The following is a 20776-nucleotide window of genomic DNA, read 5'->3' as shown; positions in this document are numbered from 1 at the left end:
ATCAACCTAGAAAGCATATTAAAAAGCAAAGACATTACTTTGCCAACAAAGGTCCGTCTAGTCAAGGCTGTGGTTTTCCCAGTGGTCATGTATGGATGTGAGAGTTGGACTGTGAACAAAGCTGAGTGCTGAAGAATTGATGCTTTTGAACTGTGGTGTTGGGGAAAACTCTTGAGAGTCCCTTGGACTGCAAGGAGATCCAACCAGTCCATCCTAAAGGAGATCAGTCCTGGGTGTTCACTGGAAGGACTGATGCTGAAGCTGAAACTCCAATACTTTGGCCACCTCATGCGAAGAGTTGACTCATTGGAAAAGACCCTGATGCTGGGAGGGATTGGGGGCAGGAGGAGAAGGGGACAACAGAGGATGAGATGGCTGGAACCTCATCACCGACTGGATGACATCACCATCACTGGATGGCATCACCAACTCGATGGACATGAGTTTGAGTAAACTCCGGGAGTTGGTGATGGGCAGGGAGGCCTGGCGTGCTGCGATGCATGGGGTCGCAAAGAGTTGGACATGACTGAGCGACTGAACTGAACTGTAAGAATAAAGGAGCTAGAGTTGTTGGAGGAGTGGGTGGGAGCTCGAAGCAAGTAAGATTTGGGTGTTCATGTGGATGTGAGCTCATTGAAACTTACAAATTAGTGAGGAATATCATGTTCCCATAATAGAAATACATGCAGAGTGCTATATAATTATTTAATGAAGTGTCCCAATGTGATTACTTATTTTCGCTGTATAATTCACAATTAACATGTATTAATGTCAACAGACTAGTGCTGTTGAATCAGTGGAGACAATGCGAATGGCAGGGTACTGGATTTGGAACAAAAGTGAGGTCATCTTCCTTCAATGAAGATGGTGTTGCCTCAGCTGCTGGGAGTCCTGTTGGCAGGCAGTCCACAGGTGTCATCTTCAGAGATGGCTTCAGCAGCAGAGAACCACGTGTCCCCAGTTCACACCCCTTCCCAGGGTGGCCCGCACCCAGTGTAGAGAGGGAGACCATAGAGAGAGCTATGCCTGAAGAAGCCCAACCTGCTCTCACACAGGATGTTAGAGACTTCCCAGCCCAGGCATCAAACATGAGTTAAACCTCAGAGGTGACCTCAGCCCCAGCCATCACCTGATTGCAACTGCTTGAGAGACCCTAAGTATCACCCCTCAGGTGAGCAAAGAAATGAGCACTATTATTTTAAACCACTGTTTTAGGGTGGTTTGTTCATAGCTACAAATTATTGCTCTCGTGATAAAATTATTTTAATTCTTTCAGCCTCAACCCCTCTGTCTATGGTATGGGAGTAATTTTACTAAACTCCCTGAACCTAACTCTTGAGCATATTATGGAAATAACTTTAATAGTTATGTAAACTTGCTCTATAAGCTAAAAGAGGCGTTAGAGGAGCAATATATTATAATTATCACCATAAATCATCATTAACTTAGAAGGGAGTGTACAGAGCACCAAAAAAGCAGGGCTCCTAATTTCAAGGAGCAACAATATCACCTTTGAGTTCACAGTCATTTATCCTAACCACTAAAATATGGACATTTTAAAATGTAAATTAAAGGGCCTGAACTGGGAGGGGGAAACAGAAATAAGAAGTGTACTTAAAAGCAATAATGTAACATATACTTTTGCTTACCTGTCCCTTTGGTATAGCCCAGATCAGCAGGGTATTTTCAAATATACTTGCAGAAGGCAGTTTTGTCCATTCTAGCTTTAAGCACAGAAACTCAGTATTTAACAATTCCCTCCTTTACACCCACTAAACACTGCCCACCCTTTCATGCCCCCTCAACCCCCATCCCTGCCATTCTCTCTTAATTCTCTTCTTCTGTATACTTTGAATTCCTATACAGTGAAAGTTGCTCAATTGTGTCCGACTCTTTGCGATCCCATGGGCTATACAGTCCATGGAATTCTCCAGGCCAGAATACTGGAGTGGGTAGCTTTTCCCCTCTCCAGGGGATCTTCCCAGCTCAGGGATCAAACCCATGTCTCCGGCATTGCAGGAAGATTCTTTACCAGCTGAGGCACAAGGAAAGCCCAAGAATACTGGACTGGGTAGCTTGTCCCTTCTCCAGCAGATCTTCCTGACCCAGGAATCGAAACCGGGATCTCCTGCATTGCAGGCAGATTGTTTACCAACTGAGCTATCAGGGAAGCCCTATATCTCCAACTAAATATTTAAAGAAATAAATGATTTAAAGAAACAAATCCAGAGTTTTTGCCCTCAGAGTAACCATCACAGCACTTTGCAAATACTAGAAGATACTTAGTACATATTTTCAGAATAGATAAAATAAAAACAATAGCACAAATATAATTTGAAAGATAATAAAGGATCAATGGTTACTTACTACTAAGATTCTTTTTAATTGAAAATTAAACTACCAGTTTAACCTATTTCTTTCCCTTTTTGAGTTTCTAGACTCCAAGATCTTCCATTAGTCATTAGTGAAGTCACTTCAGTTGTGTTTGACTCATTGCGACCCTGTGGACTGTAACCCACCAGGCTCCTCTGTCCATGGGATTCTCCAGGCAAGAATACTGGAGTGGGTTGTCATTTCCTTCTTCAAGGGATCTTTCTAACCCAGGGATCAAACACAGGTATCTTAAATCTTCTGTATTGGCAGATGGGTTCTTTACCACTAGCACCACCTGGGAAGCCCTGCCAAAGAGTCCAGTTCTCCCCTCTGACCCTGTGCCTTTCCAGGCACATTTTGAGATTGCATTTCCTGAGCCCCTTGTGGCAACCCACTCCAGTGTTCTTACCTGAAAAATCCCATGGTCAGAGGAGCCTGGAGGGCTATATGGTCCATAGGGTCTCAAAGAGAGACACGACTGAAGTGACTTGGCACGCATAGCTTGCGGGCATTGTAATAAATAGTTGTGATGAATTGTGAGTATAGGTGATGTGTGTCACTTTTGATGAAGCATTTTAAATTCTAGTTCTTGTCCCTTCCAGAGCTCTTGTTCCCTCTAGCAGGAATCCACAGCATTCTAGGTCATGGCTGCTTCCTTACTGACTATGAAAAGCAGAAATGTCTCCTGCCTCTGCAATGGATATATAGCATGAACAAGAAATAAACCATTGTTGCTTTTAAGGCACTTGGTAATTTTTTTCTTTTTTCCTACAGCATAACTTCCTGATATAGCCTTTCTGATAGAGCCCTTAATACTGGGTGACCAGAACCTATTGATGGGTTTGGCAGAATCTGAGAACAGAAGGACCATAGCTCAGGTATGATTTCTCTCCTTTCCAGTTGTCAGTGGAATATAAATTGGTTTAGTAATTCAGCACTTAACTTGAGATGTCAACTTGTTACCATAGAGACCATGAATCAGCACTTCTAATGACGGAATCATATGTACACTTTAGGCTTTCCGAGCTCTACATTAGACTCTGTTAAAATAGCTGGTACGTGTGTGTGTGTGTGTGTGTGTGTTAATTGCTCAGTCATGTCCAACTCTTTGCAATCCCATGGACTATAGCCCACCAGGCTCCTCTGTCCATGGGATTCTCCAGGCAAGAATACTGGACTGGGTAGCCATTCCCTTCTCCAGAGTATCTTCCTGACCCGGGGATTGAATCCAGGTCTCCTACATTGCAGGCAGATTCTTTACCTTCTGAGTCACCAGGGAATTCCCCTAAAATAGCCTATAGTATTTCAAATTTTACCTAGTATTATCTTAGGTGGGTTCCCCAAAGAGTAGATTGAAACAGAGATCTGTGTGCAGAAAGTTTCTTTGGGACCGCTATCCAGAACACAGTGCCCTAGTGCAGAAAACAGAATTGGCCAGAGGGAGAAGCCACACCATGGTGCAGTCACAAGGCTTCAGCTGATGGCCTGAGAAGCTGTTGAGATGGCCCTTTATAGTTATCCTGGTTGAAGCAAAGGGGCTTTTGTGTCCCTGCATGAACCAGTCACTGGGTATGGCCCAACAGCGAATGGGAGATTAACTTCAGCCGGGCAGCTTCCTCCATGGAGAGCCATGCTAGGGAAGAGGCTCAGCTGTGAGCCATCTGCAACCTGCTCTCCTGGGAACTTGAGGATCTCATGCCTTGGTCCCACAAGGGGATTCTGTGTGGTGTGGTTCAGCACCCATTATAAGAGGAGTACAAATTTCTAGTAAACTTATTGGAAGGCTGTGCCAAGTAATCTTCTACACTTGGACTGCTGATTCCCTATCTCCACCTGTCAAAGGCATATTTTTCTTTAAGGATTCAGCTCAAAGTCTATCTAGAAAAATCCTCCAAGGATGTACCTCTTGACTATGTTCCCAGCCATGATTTTTTTCTTTTTGTGGACTCCCTGGGCACCTGCACCAATCCTGTGTTACATATTTGCCTCGTATGAGGAATAGGTCCTTTAAGTGAATGACTGAAGTTGTTTCCCAAACAAGGCATGGAGAAACTAAGGTGGAAGATGGTGGGGCAGGGGGAATAAGAGGAGGAATTCCGATGGGACACTCCACTCTAGTGCCAGGTGTTTTTTCTGGCATAGAGGACATTGCACCTGTGAGTCTCAAGAGGACCTTCTTGACCCACGCTGTGTCTTGTAAGCTAGAATCTTCTCTCTTTTCACTACGTTGTATCGTTTCTCTAGTATTATTCTTAACATTCTAGTCAAGGATTGTTTAAATATTCCATTCTTGACTTGGCCTTCTTTCAGAGCCTTAAAAGGAGAACAGATCATTCCCATTCCCTCTCAGGCTTTCTGTCGCCATTGCCCACCCCAGACTCCATCCCCATCCACAACTGAATCCGCATGGTGGTTGTTCTGTTACTTACTGAAGTATTTCTTGGAGGAGAGGGAAATGTCAGAGAATAAAGGTCTGGGCTGTAAGAGTCTGTTATTTTCCAAGTAAAGACCTCCGCTACATAGCCAACCTCTGATAATCTGTTTGAATTTTTATTTCACCAGAAAGCAATTTCTTTATATTTTGAAGTCATTCATACATATATTTTATTTCCTCAATAGACTTATTTGAGATAAAGAGTAAATTTAAGAAAATCATTAGAAGCCTAAATTTCCCCATTTGAAAAATGTGGTTGTAATTCTTCAAGGGCCCTTCTATTTGCAGAAGCTGCTGATTTTATGAGTCAGCCTAAAATGATAGGATGTCACAATTCTAGAAGAGTTGAGAATACCTTATCTCTGGTTTCCATTTTTGTTTGCTGGCAGATATGCTGGCTACATCTTTTTGTTACTGTCAAGTAAAATAACTGCTCTGGAATAGAGGGCAAGACTAACACAAAGAAGGTAAAATGAAAATTTCGCAACAGCCATCATCAGGAACTCAGGAATGATTCAACTTACAGCAGCTTGAAATTTTAAGAGAAAAACAAAAAATGCAATCTGCCTTTTCATTTACTTTCTGCTTCTTCTTTAAACAAGCACACTTTATCTCCCCAAAGATTTTCCCCTAAAAAGAAAACACATTGCACAGCTTGACCTGTAATTTAAATCACAATTAAGCTTCCAGTTAGGATATAGCTTCATCATAAATCTGCTCTAAATTCCCCAGTGTATAGTTAAATTCCCTTATCCTCTTAAACAGCATGACCCCCATTTTAATTCCCCTAGACATAAAATGCCGAATTATAGCTTATTTATGAGTTCATGAATAAGACTAATTTGATTGCCATTTGCAGACAAATTCTCACCAGGTTATTACACTCCTAGATCTCATTAACTAATAAAAAATATACAAAATAAAAATTATTCTAAATTAGTCTTCCAAGAAGAATTGCTGGCAACATTTCTCCATACAAAAAGAAGATCCCACCAACCAGCCCTAACAGGAGCAGTTCTTCCTGTTGCACCTGCTCAAGACTTCTATCTATACTAAATCCAATCTACTTTTTATGAATATTTACAAGTCCATCCTTTAGCCTGTTACAGCATTTACTCCTAGTGGAACATTGCTACTTCCCTAAGAATTCATTCCCTGTGAGCAGTGTTTAAAATGCTTCAGCTTTTGTTCTTGACCTAAGCCCGAGTACCCACTATAAATCCAAGCATGACTGAGAATGTCCAGGCCTGACTGAGAATGCCCAAGCATCTGGTGAAATAGGCCAGCTGGGGTTTCTATGACTTGAGGGCTTCAGTAGTCACATGGAAAGGACAATTATTTGAGGTGCTGAGACTGATAGCTACTACTAAGGCAGAATGAGAGTGTTGTAAAAAGTTACGCTTTACAATCAATAAAATAAGAACTGATATCCACCACGGTTTAAGCTCCGTAAGGCAGAAATTCTTGCTGTGCTGCTCACTGACATTGTGAGCGCTCAAGCATTTGCTGAATAACTGGATGGACTTTAGGCCCAGTGCTACTCTAATCTTTAGTTCTATGATCCAGCTTCTTTGTCTATGAAACAGAGATGATAATATGGAATTGTTGAATAACATGAAGTAACATAACAAAAGTATACTAGGATTTTTTTTCAAGTAACTACCCACAGATTGGGAGAGATGTTGAAATGGCAGAAAAGACTTGGTGACATGGTCTTCCTTGTCCAGTAAAGGAGTGGGAAGGAAGGGTGTGATAATACCTGGACAGAAGCTAGGGTTAGGGGAATACATGTAACTCCATGGCTGATTCGTGTCAATGTATGACAAAACCCACTGCAATGTTGTGAAGTAATTAGCCTCCAACTAATAAAAATAAATGAAAAAAAAAAAAAAAAAAGAAGAAGCTAGGGATGTGGTTATACCTGAACTGTATCCTTTCAACCTGAAACTCCAGCTATTCCAGCATTAGTAGAAGCTTGTTTTTATTTTACAGGTCAAAAGAGCAAGGACAGGAAAAGTATATGGCTGAGAGCTCTGAGAAGCCAGCAGCTGTTGATGCTCATTCCATGGCAGATTCGTTATGAATATCACAGTGGCCACTGGTTGTAGTTGCTGTTCAGTTGCTCAGTCGTATCCAACTCTTTGTGACCCCATGAACTGCAGCACACCAGGCTTTTCTATCTTCACTACCTCCCGGAGGTTGCTCAAACTCATGTCCATTGAATCGGTGATGCCATCCAATCATCTCATCCTCTATCATCGCCTTCTCCTCCTGCCCTCAATCTTTCCCAGCATCAGGGTCTTTCCCAATGAGTCTGCTCTTCGAATCAGGTGGCCAAAGTACTGGAGCTCCGCATTAGTCCTTCCAATGAATATCCAGGGTTGTTTTCCTTTATGATTGACTGGTTTGATTTCCAAGCTGTTCAGGTGACTCTCAAGAGTCTTCTCCAGCACCATAGTTTGAAAGCATCAATTCTTTGGTGCTCATTCTTCGTTATGGTCTAACTCTTACATCCGTACATGACTACTGGAAAAACTATAGCTTTGACTGTACAGACGTTTGTAGGCAAAGTGATATCTTTGCTTTATAATACCGTCTAGGTTTGTGATACCTTTTCTTCCAAGGAGCAAGTGTCTTTTAATTTCATGGCTACAGTCACCACCTGCAATGATTTTGGAGCCCAGGAAAATAAAATCTGCCACTGTTTCCATTTTTTCCCCATCTATTTGCCATGAAGTAATGGGGCCAGATGCCAGGATCTTAGTTTTCTGAATGTTGAGTTTTAAGCCAGCTTTTTCACTTTCCTCTTTCACTTTCATCAAGAGGTTCTTTAGTTCTTCACTTTCTGCTATTAGGGAGGTGTCATCTGCATATTTGAGGTTATTGATATTTCTCCAAGCAATCTTGATTCCAGCTTGGGATTCATCCCGCCTGGCATTTCGCATGATGTACTCTGCATATGAGCTAAATAAATAGAGTGACAATATACAGCCTTGTCATATACCTTTCCCAATTTTGAACCAGTCCATTGTTCCATGTCCAGTTCTAACTCTTGCTTCTTGCCCTGAATACAGGTTTCTCAGGAAGCAGGTAAGGTGGTCTGGTATTCTCATCTCTTTAAGACTTTTCCACAGTTTGTTGTGATCCACACAGTCAAAGGCTTTAGCAGAAATAGATGTTTTTCTGGAATTCTCTTGCTTTTTCTATGATCCAATGGATTTTGGCAATTTGATCTCTGGTTCCTCTGCTATTTCTAAATCCAACTTGTACATGTGGAAGTTCTCAGTTCACGTACTATTGAGGCCTATCTTAAAGGATTTTGAGAATCGCCTTCCTAGCATGTGAAATGAATGCAATTGTGGGGTAATCTGAACATTCTTTGGTGTTACCCTTCTTAGGGATTGGAATGAAAACTGACTTTTTCCAGTCCTGTGGCCACTGCTGAGTTTTCCAAATTTGCTGGCATAGTGAGTGCAGCACTTAAGCAACATCTTCTTTTAGCATTTGAAATAGGTGGTTGCTGGTGGCATTACACAAATAGAACACTGCTAGCTGGTGTAAAAAAGTTTTCAATGTCAGATCAATGAAATAATCATCACCATTAACTTGCTGAATCTTATAATGTTGAATCATTTATGGATTATGTTGTATATTTCAATATTTCCCAAGTCCTTTGACTTTTTAAATCTATTCTTTTCCTTTACCTTAATCAGAAAGCAGCAAATGAATCTCCTAAATTTATTCATATTCAACCAATATTATGCTAGGTACTGAGGAATGTCAGAAGGTATGTCACAGTAGGAATATAGGTTAGAAGTAAAGTCTAGATAGAGGGTTAAGGGATTACATAAGAATCTGTAAATAATTCTCCCCAAAATGGATCAAATTCAGGGTTTCAAATATATAAGTAGAAATACACATGGAAGTAGACATGGACAGGGGATAAGTTCAGCATGTGCAAAGACATAAAGACATAGACGAGAACATCAATATTTCAAAATTGACAACAAATTTTTCAAGATGGCACATAGAATGTTCCATAATCTGGCTTATCCTACACTAAATCTTGCTACTTCTTGCCTCTTACACTGTGTTTATCTTCCATGTCCTTGCTTGTGCAATCTATCATTTATAATGCCTTTCACTCTTCCTCTGGTTAATTTCTTTATGCATGTCATCTCTATTCATCTATGGATTCCTTGGGGACAGGCCCACATCTTATTCATCTTGTATTCCAGAACATAGTAGATTCTTAGAATAAGGTAGGCATTCTATAAATGCCTATTGAATTCATCTATTCATTTTAAAAGTTGTCACTTTTTTTTTTTTTGTCATTGGTTGGTGCTTGGTTTATAGTAGTGAACAACAAATGACAAGGTAATATAAGGAAGAAGCTGCAGGACATGAGTCTTAGGAAAGCAGATGGAGAATAAATTACAAAAGGCCAGGCATGCCATCTTAAAGAGGTTAGAATTAATTCTACAGGCAATTTTCACCAAGAGTTTATACGGAGTAAAGAGATGTCATATTTCTGATATAGAAACATATATTTTGTAGGACATTCAGAGAGAGCAGAGACTGGTGGCTAATAAGTATTGATGAGGTAGAAATTTAAGTAGGAATTTGAATAATGTAACAGAGAGAGAAAGTGCTGATTACTGAAGGGGCAGATCTTGTGGAAAATATCTAACAGTGACATCTAGTAAGAACTGAGTTGGTAATAAAAGGAAACCAACTGAAAGAAGGTCAAGCAGATGGGTGTGGACTTGAAGTAAAAAGTAGTAAGGGACCACTGTGAAAGGGAGAACGATGAAATGAGAACGATATTTGAGAAAGGGGAGTGAATAATCCTCCCCATAAAGGAAGGGCTGTGGCAAAACAGGAGAGCAATATGAGTAGCTTTGGCCGGTAACCAGTGTGGAAGTGATAAAAGCCAAGGAGAACAGGAAACACTGAAAGAACAAATATGAAATAAGCACCAAGAGACTGGATTTTATGAATAGTAAATGAAAATATTTTCTTAAGAGCTGATACCAGACATCTTTCTCTGTTTTTCAGGAAAAGTTCATTTGAATGCGGAATTGAAAAATCTGAAAGCAAGGTTCACCAGGAGCAAAACAAAGATCACTGATGTGCTTCATGAAAAGTAAGTGGAAGGGCCTTCTCTAACCTGGCTGACTGAAATTTTCTTCATAAAGTCATAGAACTACTGGATAAAATGTAACTATTGTTATATAAACCATATACCATGCACAGTAACAAAACCCAGAAAATTCAAAGTGCCAGAAACAAACTGAAAATGTAAAGAACATGCACTGACAGGCAGTCTTCCAACATTTACTTTATACTTGGCTATAGGGCTCAGGGGGCTTCCCATGTGGCTCTCCTGTGGCTCAGTGGTAAAAAATCATCTTCCAATGCAGGAAACACAGGAGGTGTGGGTTCAATCCCTGGGTTGGGAAGATCCCTTGGAGAAGGGAATGGCAATCCACTCCAGTATTCTTGCCTGGGACATCCTATGGTCAGAGGAGCCTGGTGGGTACAATCTATGGGGTCTCAAAGGTCAGACACAACTGAATGACTAAACAACAATAGGCCTCAGGAGCCAGTGGCTACGTTCTGAGGCACAAGCAGTAGCCCTTGAGCTTCAGTGAGCCAGAGGAGCTGGAACTAGGCCCTTATATGAAACCTGCAGCCTTAAAGATCTGCCAGTCATTGTGATTGGAAAAGCTCCACGTACTAGCCTCTGGAAGAGGTAAGAAGGTTTGTTTTTTGTTTGGAGCTTTGGATAGGGGGATAAAACAAAAGCTACTTGTGATAAATTAAAACCACAGACCTGCAACAGACATGAATTTACGATATCTGTATAATTCAGGAACCACAAACTGAGAAACAATCATTTACAAATGTTCCCAGATCTTTAAGAGCCAAAGAACGCTGGCAGAAACAAATGTGTAAGTGCTCTGAAGGGACCCTTTCACAACTTGGGGCATAAGAGACTCCCATAAACCAAACAACCCCATGCAAGAACAGCACCACAGGAGGAAACAAATCACTATGAGTAAGAGTCAGCAACTGTTACAGAGTTAGGAACGCAAAAGCTTGAAATAGTAGAAGTACCTAAAAAAGAAGATAAAGATATTTAACTTGACTAAGGAGGCAAAATAATAGAAATCAGAAGGAAAATAAAAGCAGATTTCACAAGGAACCAAACAGAACGTGTAGTACTGAAAACAGTGTGCTCAGCTGCATCTGCCTGTTTGCGGCCCCATGGACTGTAGCATGCCAGGCTCCTCTGTCCATGGTATTTTCCAGGTGAGAATACTGGAGTGGGTTGCCACCCCCTACTCCAGAGGATCTTCCCAACTCAAGGATTGAACCGGCATTTCTCCTGTCTCCTGCATTGGCGGGTGGACTGTTTACCACTAGCACCACCTGGGAAGCCCACTGAAAACAATATTGTCATTGAAATGAAAATAAATGTGTCTACATGAAAGAATATAATCACCTCCTTTTCTAGTCCTCATTTTAAATTATGCTCAGCTGGCATTCTTTCCAAGTTTGCCAGATTGGTTTTATTTGGTGTATTCAAAATGTGCTGCTACTCAATTTTGCAATATGAACTTCAGTTCTTCCCACTGAAACCAAAATTAATCTCTCAACAAAATGAACCAAACTTTCCTTATTTCTGCACTGAAGGTAAAATTCCTTCATTTTTCTTTCTCCTTCTGTCCTAAATTCCAGCGAAAGAGGATTGACTCAGTTCCACAGATTTTGTACGACTCCAAAATTAGAAAAGTGAGGCTTTGGGAAGTGGGTCCCTCCCAATGCCCTGGAAGAGAAGATCAAATCTTTTTCCTAGGTCCTGTTTTATTTATCAGTGTCCTCGCTGGTACTACTGCCTTCTACATAAGGACAAAGACTCCACCTGCCCACCAGTGTTCAAGCTTTCAAAAGCTTTTTTTAAAAAATTAATTTATTTTTGGTTGTGCTGGGTCTTCATTGCTACATGCTGGCCTTCTATGGTTGCAGCGAGTGCGGGCTACCCTCTGGTTGTAGTGCATGGGCTTCTCATTGCGGTGGCTTCTCGTCACAGGACACAAGGTCTACTGTGCGCAGGCTTCAGTAGTTGTGGCACATGGGCTCAGTAGTTGTGATGCATGGGATTAGTCGCCCCGTGGCATGAGGAATCTTCCAGGACCAGGGACCAAACCTGTGTCCCCTGCATTGACAGGCAGATTCTTAACCAATGGATCACAGGGAAGTACTCAAATGCTTCCGATTCACGGTGATGAAACAAGAACAGTGCCCTATTTATACTGTATCTACACTATACTCCATGGACTTGAGTTGGAACAAACTCTGGGTTTGGAAGGACAAGGAAGCCTGGTGTGCTGCAGTCCATGGGACTGCAAAGAGTTTGACACTGTTTAGCAACTGAACAACAACCCTATAGTCTATCTTTACTTCCATTCCTAATCACCCCACATTAGAGGGGTTTTAGTGGCTTCATGCCTTGGTGTTCTCCACTTCTCTATGGCAACCTCAGAGGCCAGTTTTCACTAAGCCATTAGATTTCCTTAAGTTCATCTGTACTAACTGCAATTCGTTAGTGCCTCGGATATGCTCTAAGACTAAAACTGCTGTAGAGCGCTCCTTTTATAGGCAATTTTCACTATAATAATTACTTTTAGTGGAAGTAGTTAGATGTGTCTATTTTTATAACTACTCAGAAGTCCTTATACAGCAAAAGTGTATTTGCATGTATTTTTTCATCCATCTGACATAAATAATATCAGCTGGTTATTAATTTATTAAAATAGTGCAAAGGCTAACAATGTCTGTCCTGACACTTACATTTTCACCCCAAAGAACTATTTATTTCACAACTTGATAAAATCCACATTAGGGTCTGTTTGCAAATTAAAATTCTTCATTCTCAAAGAGATGAAATGAGAACATACTTGAAAAGAAATGTATTTAAGACTGAAGAGAATCAATATCAAAGATAACCGCTTGACTAAATGATGTTAGGTCTGTAACGACTGACTTACCTAAGTGGGTGAGATAAGAGTAAATAAAGTAATTTTTCTTATACAAACAGAAAACCCCCACAAAACTTTTAATTCTCCCAAGTAGAAAAGATTTTCAAATCAATGGCCCATTCTTGGTAGCCTGACTGGCGTCCAATACTGCAAAGTCAATCGAGGCCAAGAAAGCAACTTTAAATATACAACCTAAAACAGCATACTGGCCGCATCATCTCTTTTATACATCACCTAGGGAAAGCACCATAGAACACTATGAAGCTATGTCCTTCCTAACTCACTAGTATCAACATGCTTAACTGTGAGTAAATTGGCTGTTTTGTTTTAAGAAAAACACACTGATAACAGCATCTGTTATTACTAGCACTGGAGGCTGCACATGAAGAGAAGTAAACATACTAGCTCTAGAGCAAGACTGTGTGGAAGCACACCTCAGCTTCCCCGCTTACTACTTGGAATAAGTTGCTTAACCTGCGGCTCAGTTTGCTCATTTGTAAAATGAGAACAATAACACGGATTTCATAGGATTGCTAAGATTTTAAAAAGCGCCTGAAACGCAACCTGGCACCTGAAATCAATAAATATCAGCTGTTAAAAGGTGTTGCCCCTAAAATTCTCTGAAATGTTAGTTCTGCCATTGCTTATCACTCCACAGCTTTTCAGAGAAACGAGGGGAACTCCTATTCGTCCCCATCTACTATCAGCCCCACTCAACTTCTCCCGCAGGCGGAGCACAACTCTGGTGACAGCCTTATCGGCCCTTTGGGACAGGAAACCCAAGCCCGCCAGGGTCCTCTGCCGGCGAGGGGCGGAGCCAGAACGCGATCGACAGTCCTCAGAAGTTCGTCCGGCGCCGCCCCAGCCGCAACAAGGCGCAGCTTCCATTTAGAGAACCCTGGCCCAGCCCAGGGGGATTCTGAGGCAGAACGAGGAGACCGACACGAAGCCATCCTGCCTTCGGTACTCGGAGACCAGGGGGGCCTACTCCACTGAGTCCCCCCCGGCCCTGAGAGGAGGCGGGGCTTCCCGGGCGCGATGGCGGCCAGACCCGGCCTGCGGCAGGGCGGGGCCGGCGAGCGCGAGGCCCCCAGGCTGAGGTGCGGGGCTGCCCGAGGTGTGCCGGATACCGAGCTCAACATTTGCCGCCAGCTTCTTTAGTCCTCAGGTCCGACCCGTCGCTTTTCCTGAGCCGCTACCTTCTCGACCTTCTTTTCTATCTCTTTGTCCCTTTAACTGCTTGATGGAAGAGAAAAGTGGAACATTTAAGTCAGGCATCTCTGAGGCACCAGCCAATGGACTAGGTAGTGGAGGTGGGGTCCTGCGCTCGCGCCGAAATTCAAAGGCAAAAAATAGTTCCGCCCCGGTGCCGCGCGCGGGGCAAATGTAGGAGCAGCTTTAGTGGCGTTCGCCTCTTAGCGCCCGAAGCCGGGCAAGACTGGCGCACTCTTCGCCTTAGTGATTAGGAAGAGCTTCAGCGGCGCCTCAAGCCCAGGCGACCTGACGCAGCGGCGAGGCAGGTGCGTGCGCGCGGCCGGTTGGGCCTAGCCGAGCATTCCTGGCGGGAGATGGGCGTCGGGGGCTGGGGAGCAGAGTAGCAAGGAATTTCAGAGTAAATTTAGTCCTAAAGGGATTCCTGGCAGAATGATTAGTTCCTGTCCAACCTTGGAGTAGGGCGAACAAGGGCTGACAGAAAGGCCTGGTGGGGCGAAGGAAGAGCCCGAGTAAAAGCAAAAGCCTTCGGGTATTTATCTGGGGTATGTCTACTGATAATTAAGAAATATTTACAGACCGCCCGCCCATCCCGCGCCTTCGTGTTAGGCAGTATTCTGGCATACAACGGTGAATGTAGAAGATGCTACCGAAGATTACATTATGATAGGTTGGGTAGAGCAATAAATAAGGACTGATTAGTGTCAGCTGTAAGTCCGTGAAGGAAAAAGAAAGCAGAGGGAGGGGATGGGTAGAGGGCACTTTTTTATATACGAGAGTTGGGAAGGAACCTAGTTAGGTGACGTTGGAGTAAAGACGTGAGTGATATAAAGGAGAGTGAGCCATGTCAGTGTCCGGGAGAAGTGCATTCTGGACGAAGGGGATGCGATGGTAAATGATCAGTAATCTGTGTTAGCTGGAGTATGTTAACGGTGGAAGATTATGAGCCTGGAGAAGTAGCTGGTTGGCTTCCAGGTTCAATTAATTTCTGCGTGTGTGCGTGCTAAGTCACTTCAGTCGTGTTTGACTCTTTGCGACCCTATGGACTGTAGCTCACCGGGCTCCTCTGTCCATGGGGATTCTCCAGGAAAGAATCCTGGAGTGGGTTGTCCTGCCCTCCTCCAGGGGATCTTCCCGACCCAGGGATGGAACCCACATCTCCCATGTCTCCTGCGTTGCAAGAGGATTCCTTTGTCGCTGAGCCACCGGGGAAGCCCAGTTAACTTCTAAATAGAGGCTAATTCTTGTATATTTTTAAGTTAAAGAAAGATACCTTTACATCAGAGGAAATGGCTTTGCAAGTGGCTGTTTTATTTCTATTGCGCTGTCATTCTTATGGTTTAGTCTGTTTATTATGATTCCAGTTTTACATTGCACTTATGCGTTGTTTTTCTGTTTTGTACAGAACTGCTCAGTGGCTTGATTCCTAGCAGAGATTTACCTGTCAGTAGTTAAAATGCACATTAAGTCAATCATCCTTGAGGGATTCAAATCCTATGCTCAGAGGACTGAAGTCAATGGTTTTGACCCTCTGTTCAATGCTATCACTGGTTTAAATGGTAGTGGAAAATCCAACATATTGGACTCCATCTGCTTTTTGCTGGGCATCTCCAACCTGTCTCAGGTAAAGTGTAAACTTTCTGACTTAGTGAATTTAAGTTTGAGGAACCTCAAGGGGGGAATCTTTGCACTTGGAGAGGGCCAATATTATCAATATTCTCTTCATTTGCATTTTTATGTGAATTATCTTATACCTCATTGCAGTCCTTTAAAGGTAGGTATTACTACTCCATATTTTAGGTGAGAAGGTAGAAACTTAGAGGAGTTGCTTAAGGTTAATCTTCTTAAGATGTTTGAAACAACACTGAAACTCACACATTCTCATTCTGGTTTGTATCCTTTCCACCTGCCCCCCCCCCCCCCCCCCAATGTCTTTTTGGGATCTGCTATTGGGATTGAATAAATAGTGAAATTTTTAGACACTGTCTTTCCTTAAATTTTTCAAATGAGCTCTTGTTAAGAAATGAGTAGAAAACAGTTTAGTTCAGGATTTAAAAAGTCCTGTGGGGAGAGAGGCCCATTTCAGGTCGATGCCCATTTTCTTTGCTTTCCTTGCCTATGAATACCACTTCCTGTTCCTGACTTCTTAATGGATACTACATGGGTGGTTTACCAACAGCAAGAAAGCTATTTTTAGTGCTGTTTTGTGCAGTACTGAGTATTGTAACTGATAAACTTTTCCTTTATTTTAGGTTCGGGCTTCTAACTTACAAGATTTAGTTTACAAAAATGGGCAAGCTGGTATTACAAAAGCCTTGGTGTCAATCACCTTTGATAATTCTGACAAAAAGCAGAGTCCTTTAGGATTTGAGGTTCATGATGAAATTACAGTAACAAGGCAGGTGAGTGACTACTAAATATTTGGTTCCCTAAAAACTTGCATGTCTCAGGTGCATTTTGGCAATACAATTACTGGAAAGTTTATGAGCAATCTGATGGATCAAATACTGACTAGATTCCTTAAGAATATCTTGTTTTGCTTAAGCAAATTCCACCATTTACCAAGTGGATTGAAAGGGATGTGAAATCCATCCATGCAAGCACTCAGCCATGCTCATTTAAACCATAAACCATGCACTTGAGTCTCTCTGTGCTGGAACACCTGTAGCTCTTGGGATCTCACTGTTTTCTGAGGTAACCCATTCTGTTTTTGGAAATTAGCAAGTTATTCTTGCAAATTGAGCCATACGATACTGTTGTTTTCAAGTTTTACACATAAATCCTAGTTATCTTGAGAGCACCAAGAGAACATGTAATTTATTCTTTATTTCAATATATCAGTGTTCTGCTGTAAGTCTGTTTTCTCAGCTAAATTCTCTAGGTCATTCAGTTGATATTTAGTTGTTCCTAGGTCTTCCACTTGTCTCATCACATGGAATGCACATTTGCTCCAGTTTTATTTATGTACGCGTGCACACACACACACAGACATTTTAATGCTTGGCACTTCAAATTGCGTGGACCAGAATTGGTCCGGCTGGGACAGGATTAAGCAGAATTGTCACTTCTTTCATTTTAAGTACTCTAGTTTTATTTTTCTCAATATGATGTTGAAGAGTACATGATATGTTATGAGTTCATATCTGATTTACTTAAAATCAGTCTAACTTGTTCATGTTATTACTTAGCCATATACTGCCATTTCTGCGTCTAAGCAGGTCCTTGAAACCAATGGAGGACCTTAACATTTGTCCCTTAAAATCTTATCTTATTATAATCAGACTGAGTTTTCAGTTTGTCAGAGTTTTATCTTTAAAAATTCTGTTAATTCTTATTTACCCTTCATCTTAACATTATGTAGCTTATAGATTTCCATCTCTATTTTAATGAAAACTCTGGTTGAAAAAAAAAAAGGATTGACTAGATTGGGACAAAATCCTGTTCTCTGTCATTAAACATCTAATCCTGTTCTCTGTCATTAAACATCTATCAAATAATTACCCTTTCAGGATTTTAAGAAAATCTGCTACTAATCTAATCCAAAATTTCTGTCCTTTTGTGGTCCATATGACTGTATCTTCTCCAGAATTTTGTTATAAAGACTTCCTCGAATTTCTTTAGGATATATTAGGATTGTTGTTCAGATATTAATAAATGATCTACCACCCTAATACTGTCAGGAAAAGAAGTGAATTCATATGTATTTAATATTTATTAAGTGCTTGATGTGTGCTGGGCATTCTCAAATGCACTGGGAAATACAGATAGAAAGAATGAGAAACGAATCTTGTCTTTAAGGACTTCAGCAAATGGGTGAGGTGGTCATACCTCCAAAATGGCGATGTACATGCTGCAGTAGACTGAACAAGCTATTGTCCAGTATAAGTTGTTCTTGTTAAACCCATGCTGCAGTTCCATGATTATTCTTTTTCTTTCAAATATTCACAAGTCTTATGTTTTACTAGTCGTTTTAGAGTCTTGACGAGGATTGTTACTAAAACTGTGTCTTTCATTTTTAGTATTTGACTCCTTTGGAAATCAAAAAGTGGAGGAAGATGGGTCAGCCTCTGAGTATGGAAAGTAGTAGAAGAGGGTGGTCAGGGATAGAAGCTACATTTCTATACATCTTTGGAAACATAAGGTCGAAGGCACCTTAAAGACCTAGTCTGCCGCGTGGGAGGTTAGAAGGCCCTAGATTAGGAGTCCGTCTCACATTGTTTTTGACCACCTTATACTTTCTTCACTATTTACCCTAGATTCATTTTATTTATCATTAGTTGGAAAAAACAAATAAAAGATAATGTATTTGGGAATTTATCATCTTAGCTCAAGATATATGTGTTCATTTATGTCTTTTAAAATTATTTCTTTTGCAGGTAGTTATTGGTGGCAGAAATAAATATTTAATCAATGGAGTAAATGCAAACAATACCAGAGTATACGATCTCTTCTGTTCTGTTGGTCTTAATGTTAACAACCCTCACTTTCTCATCATGCAGGTATTTTGTTTGTGGACTTATATCTCTTTCATAATAGTTTTGGCATCTTTTTTTAACTTACAGGAGAAATACTTCTGTTTGGATTTTTCATTTTTTAATTTGTTGTTAGCCTGATGTTTGGACACCTGTTAATAAATGTGGGTTAGTTGTTTGTACTTACGTGTTCTAGTATATTGCATACATTTGAATTTTGAAGAATATCTGGAGTTAATTTTCTTTGACTTATCTTGAAGGGCTATTGTTCTAAAAAATCAAGAGATGTTCAGTAATTATGCCAACATTTATTTACATGCTTACCCATTTTAGAGTTGCAGACTTCTACATCATTACCTGTCTCAGAAATACAGTCTTGAGTTAACTTTGTATTATTTATGTAATTTATATCACTGGTAAGAAAGTAAGTAGCAAAATTCTAGAATTATAAGCTACCCTTGTTCTCAAATTTTAAAAAAGAAACACCTTTTCATGTAGGTGGGAGAAATAACTGCCCAAAGATTGGTATATTAGGATATAACAGCTTTAGTACAGATAAACAAGTATGCCTTTAGGTTATTCTTTCTGAATTTACCATTATTACAGTAAGTTTGTCATTGTATTTTCAGGGCCGAATTACAAAAGTGATGAATATGAAACCTCCAGAGGTAAGAGTACTCTTTAAGCACAGTAAAGATGGTCATTGTAGGTATTGTCTTAATCTTTAGGTAATCAATTTTTAAACATAATTTTTCCATTATTAAAATTCTTGGGAACATTTATTTAAGAATGATTAGTGGAGAAAATAATTTTGTTTTTTAATATTTGACACTATGCCCTAGTTTTTTTTTTAAGTGATATAATGTAAACTTTCAGAGCCTTAGTTTCCTCATCCATAAACTAGGGTCTGTAACCTTTACCTCAAGATCTGTTCTGAGGATTAAATCAGAATCTTTAAAAGAAATAAAAGGAAAGTCCTAGGACCTTGTTAAACAGTTTTTTTTAAGTTATTTTTTTAAATTGAGATATAATAAAGTAGTTTCAGGTGTACACCAAAAAGGTTTAATACATATACAATATTCAGTATATGTGTTTATCACAAAATGATCACCACAGTTTAGTCAGCATTGATTACTGTATATCACATCTTTCAGAATTTTTTTTGAAGATGAGAACTTTTAAATTATACTCTCCGCAGGTTTCAAATATGCAGTTAAGTATTATCAACTATAGTCACCATGCCATACATTACATCCCCAGGATCTTTTATTTTATAACTGGCACTTTTAACTTTTGCTCACCACCTATCCCCCACCTCTGCCAGCCAACAATCTGCTTTCCGTATCTATGAGTTCAGTTTTGGGGTTTTTTTGGGAAAGAGCCTACATGTAAGTGAAATTATACTGTATTATCTTTCTGTCAGACTTATTTCAGTTAGCATAATGCCCTTGTGTTCTATCCATGCTGTTACAAATGGCAGGATTTCCTTTTTGTATGCCTCAATAATATTCTATTTAATTTATATATATAAATATTATATTCTTTATCCATTCATCCATCAGTGGACACTTGGATTGTTTCCATGTCTTTACTATTACAAATGATGTTACAATGTACATGGAAGTGCAAATATCTTTTCAAATTAGTGTCTTTTGTTCCTTCAGATAAATGTCCCGAAGTGGAATTATTGGATCATATGGTAGTTCATTTTTAATTTTTTGAGGAACCTCCATGCTGTTGCCCGTAATGGATACACCAGTTTATAGTCCCACAAACAGTACACACGTTTTCCCTTTTCTCCACATCCTCACCAGTCTTTGTTATTTTTTGTCTTTTTGATAAAAGCCATTCTAACAGGTGATGTCTCATTGTGGTTTTGATTTGTATTTGCCTGATTTGTATTTGTGGATGGTTTCCTTTCCTGTGCATAAGCTTTTTAGTTTGATGTAGTCTTGCTTGTTTATTTTTGGTTTTAGTGCCTTTGCTTTTGGTATCAAATAAAAAAAATCATCACTAACACAGGCGTTGGGAGCTTACCACTTACTTATTTTCTAGGAGGTTTATGTGCCCATACAGTATTAAAAGAAATTTTGGTTCTAAAGTAGCTTTTCTCAGCTGGTGTTCCATGTCAGAGTTAAACCCTATATATAGAAAGAGATTTGAGTGAAATTAATTCATTAGATACAATGGATTGCTTAAGACACTAAGACTTAATTTTATCTTGGAGCCCCCTTGAGAAG

At 40.4% G+C, this 20776-nt stretch overlaps 1 protein-coding gene across 1 annotated transcript in view; it reads left to right on the top strand.

Moving 5' to 3' along the window:
- The first annotated feature begins 14172 nt into the window (after positions 1-14172).
- The window catches only part of SMC2 (structural maintenance of chromosomes 2), a 49331-nt gene continuing 42727 nt past the window's right edge, over positions 14173-20776 (top strand). Inside the window, exons 1-5 of the mRNA XM_043927707.1 lie at positions 14173-14372; positions 15470-15688; positions 16317-16466; positions 18441-18563; positions 19166-19204. Of these exons, the coding sequence (XP_043783642.1) occupies positions 15521-15688; positions 16317-16466; positions 18441-18563; positions 19166-19204 (480 nt within the window). The 5' untranslated portion in view covers positions 14173-14372; positions 15470-15520. The remainder of the gene's footprint in view (positions 14373-15469; positions 15689-16316; positions 16467-18440; positions 18564-19165; positions 19205-20776) is intronic.

Source organism: Cervus elaphus, chromosome 16 (genome assembly GCF_910594005.1).
Source record: "Cervus elaphus chromosome 16, mCerEla1.1, whole genome shotgun sequence".
NCBI lineage: Eukaryota > Metazoa > Chordata > Mammalia > Artiodactyla > Cervidae > Cervus > Cervus elaphus.
Note: the sequence above shows the minus strand (reverse complement) of the source record. Positions and strands in the feature narration are given on the sequence as shown.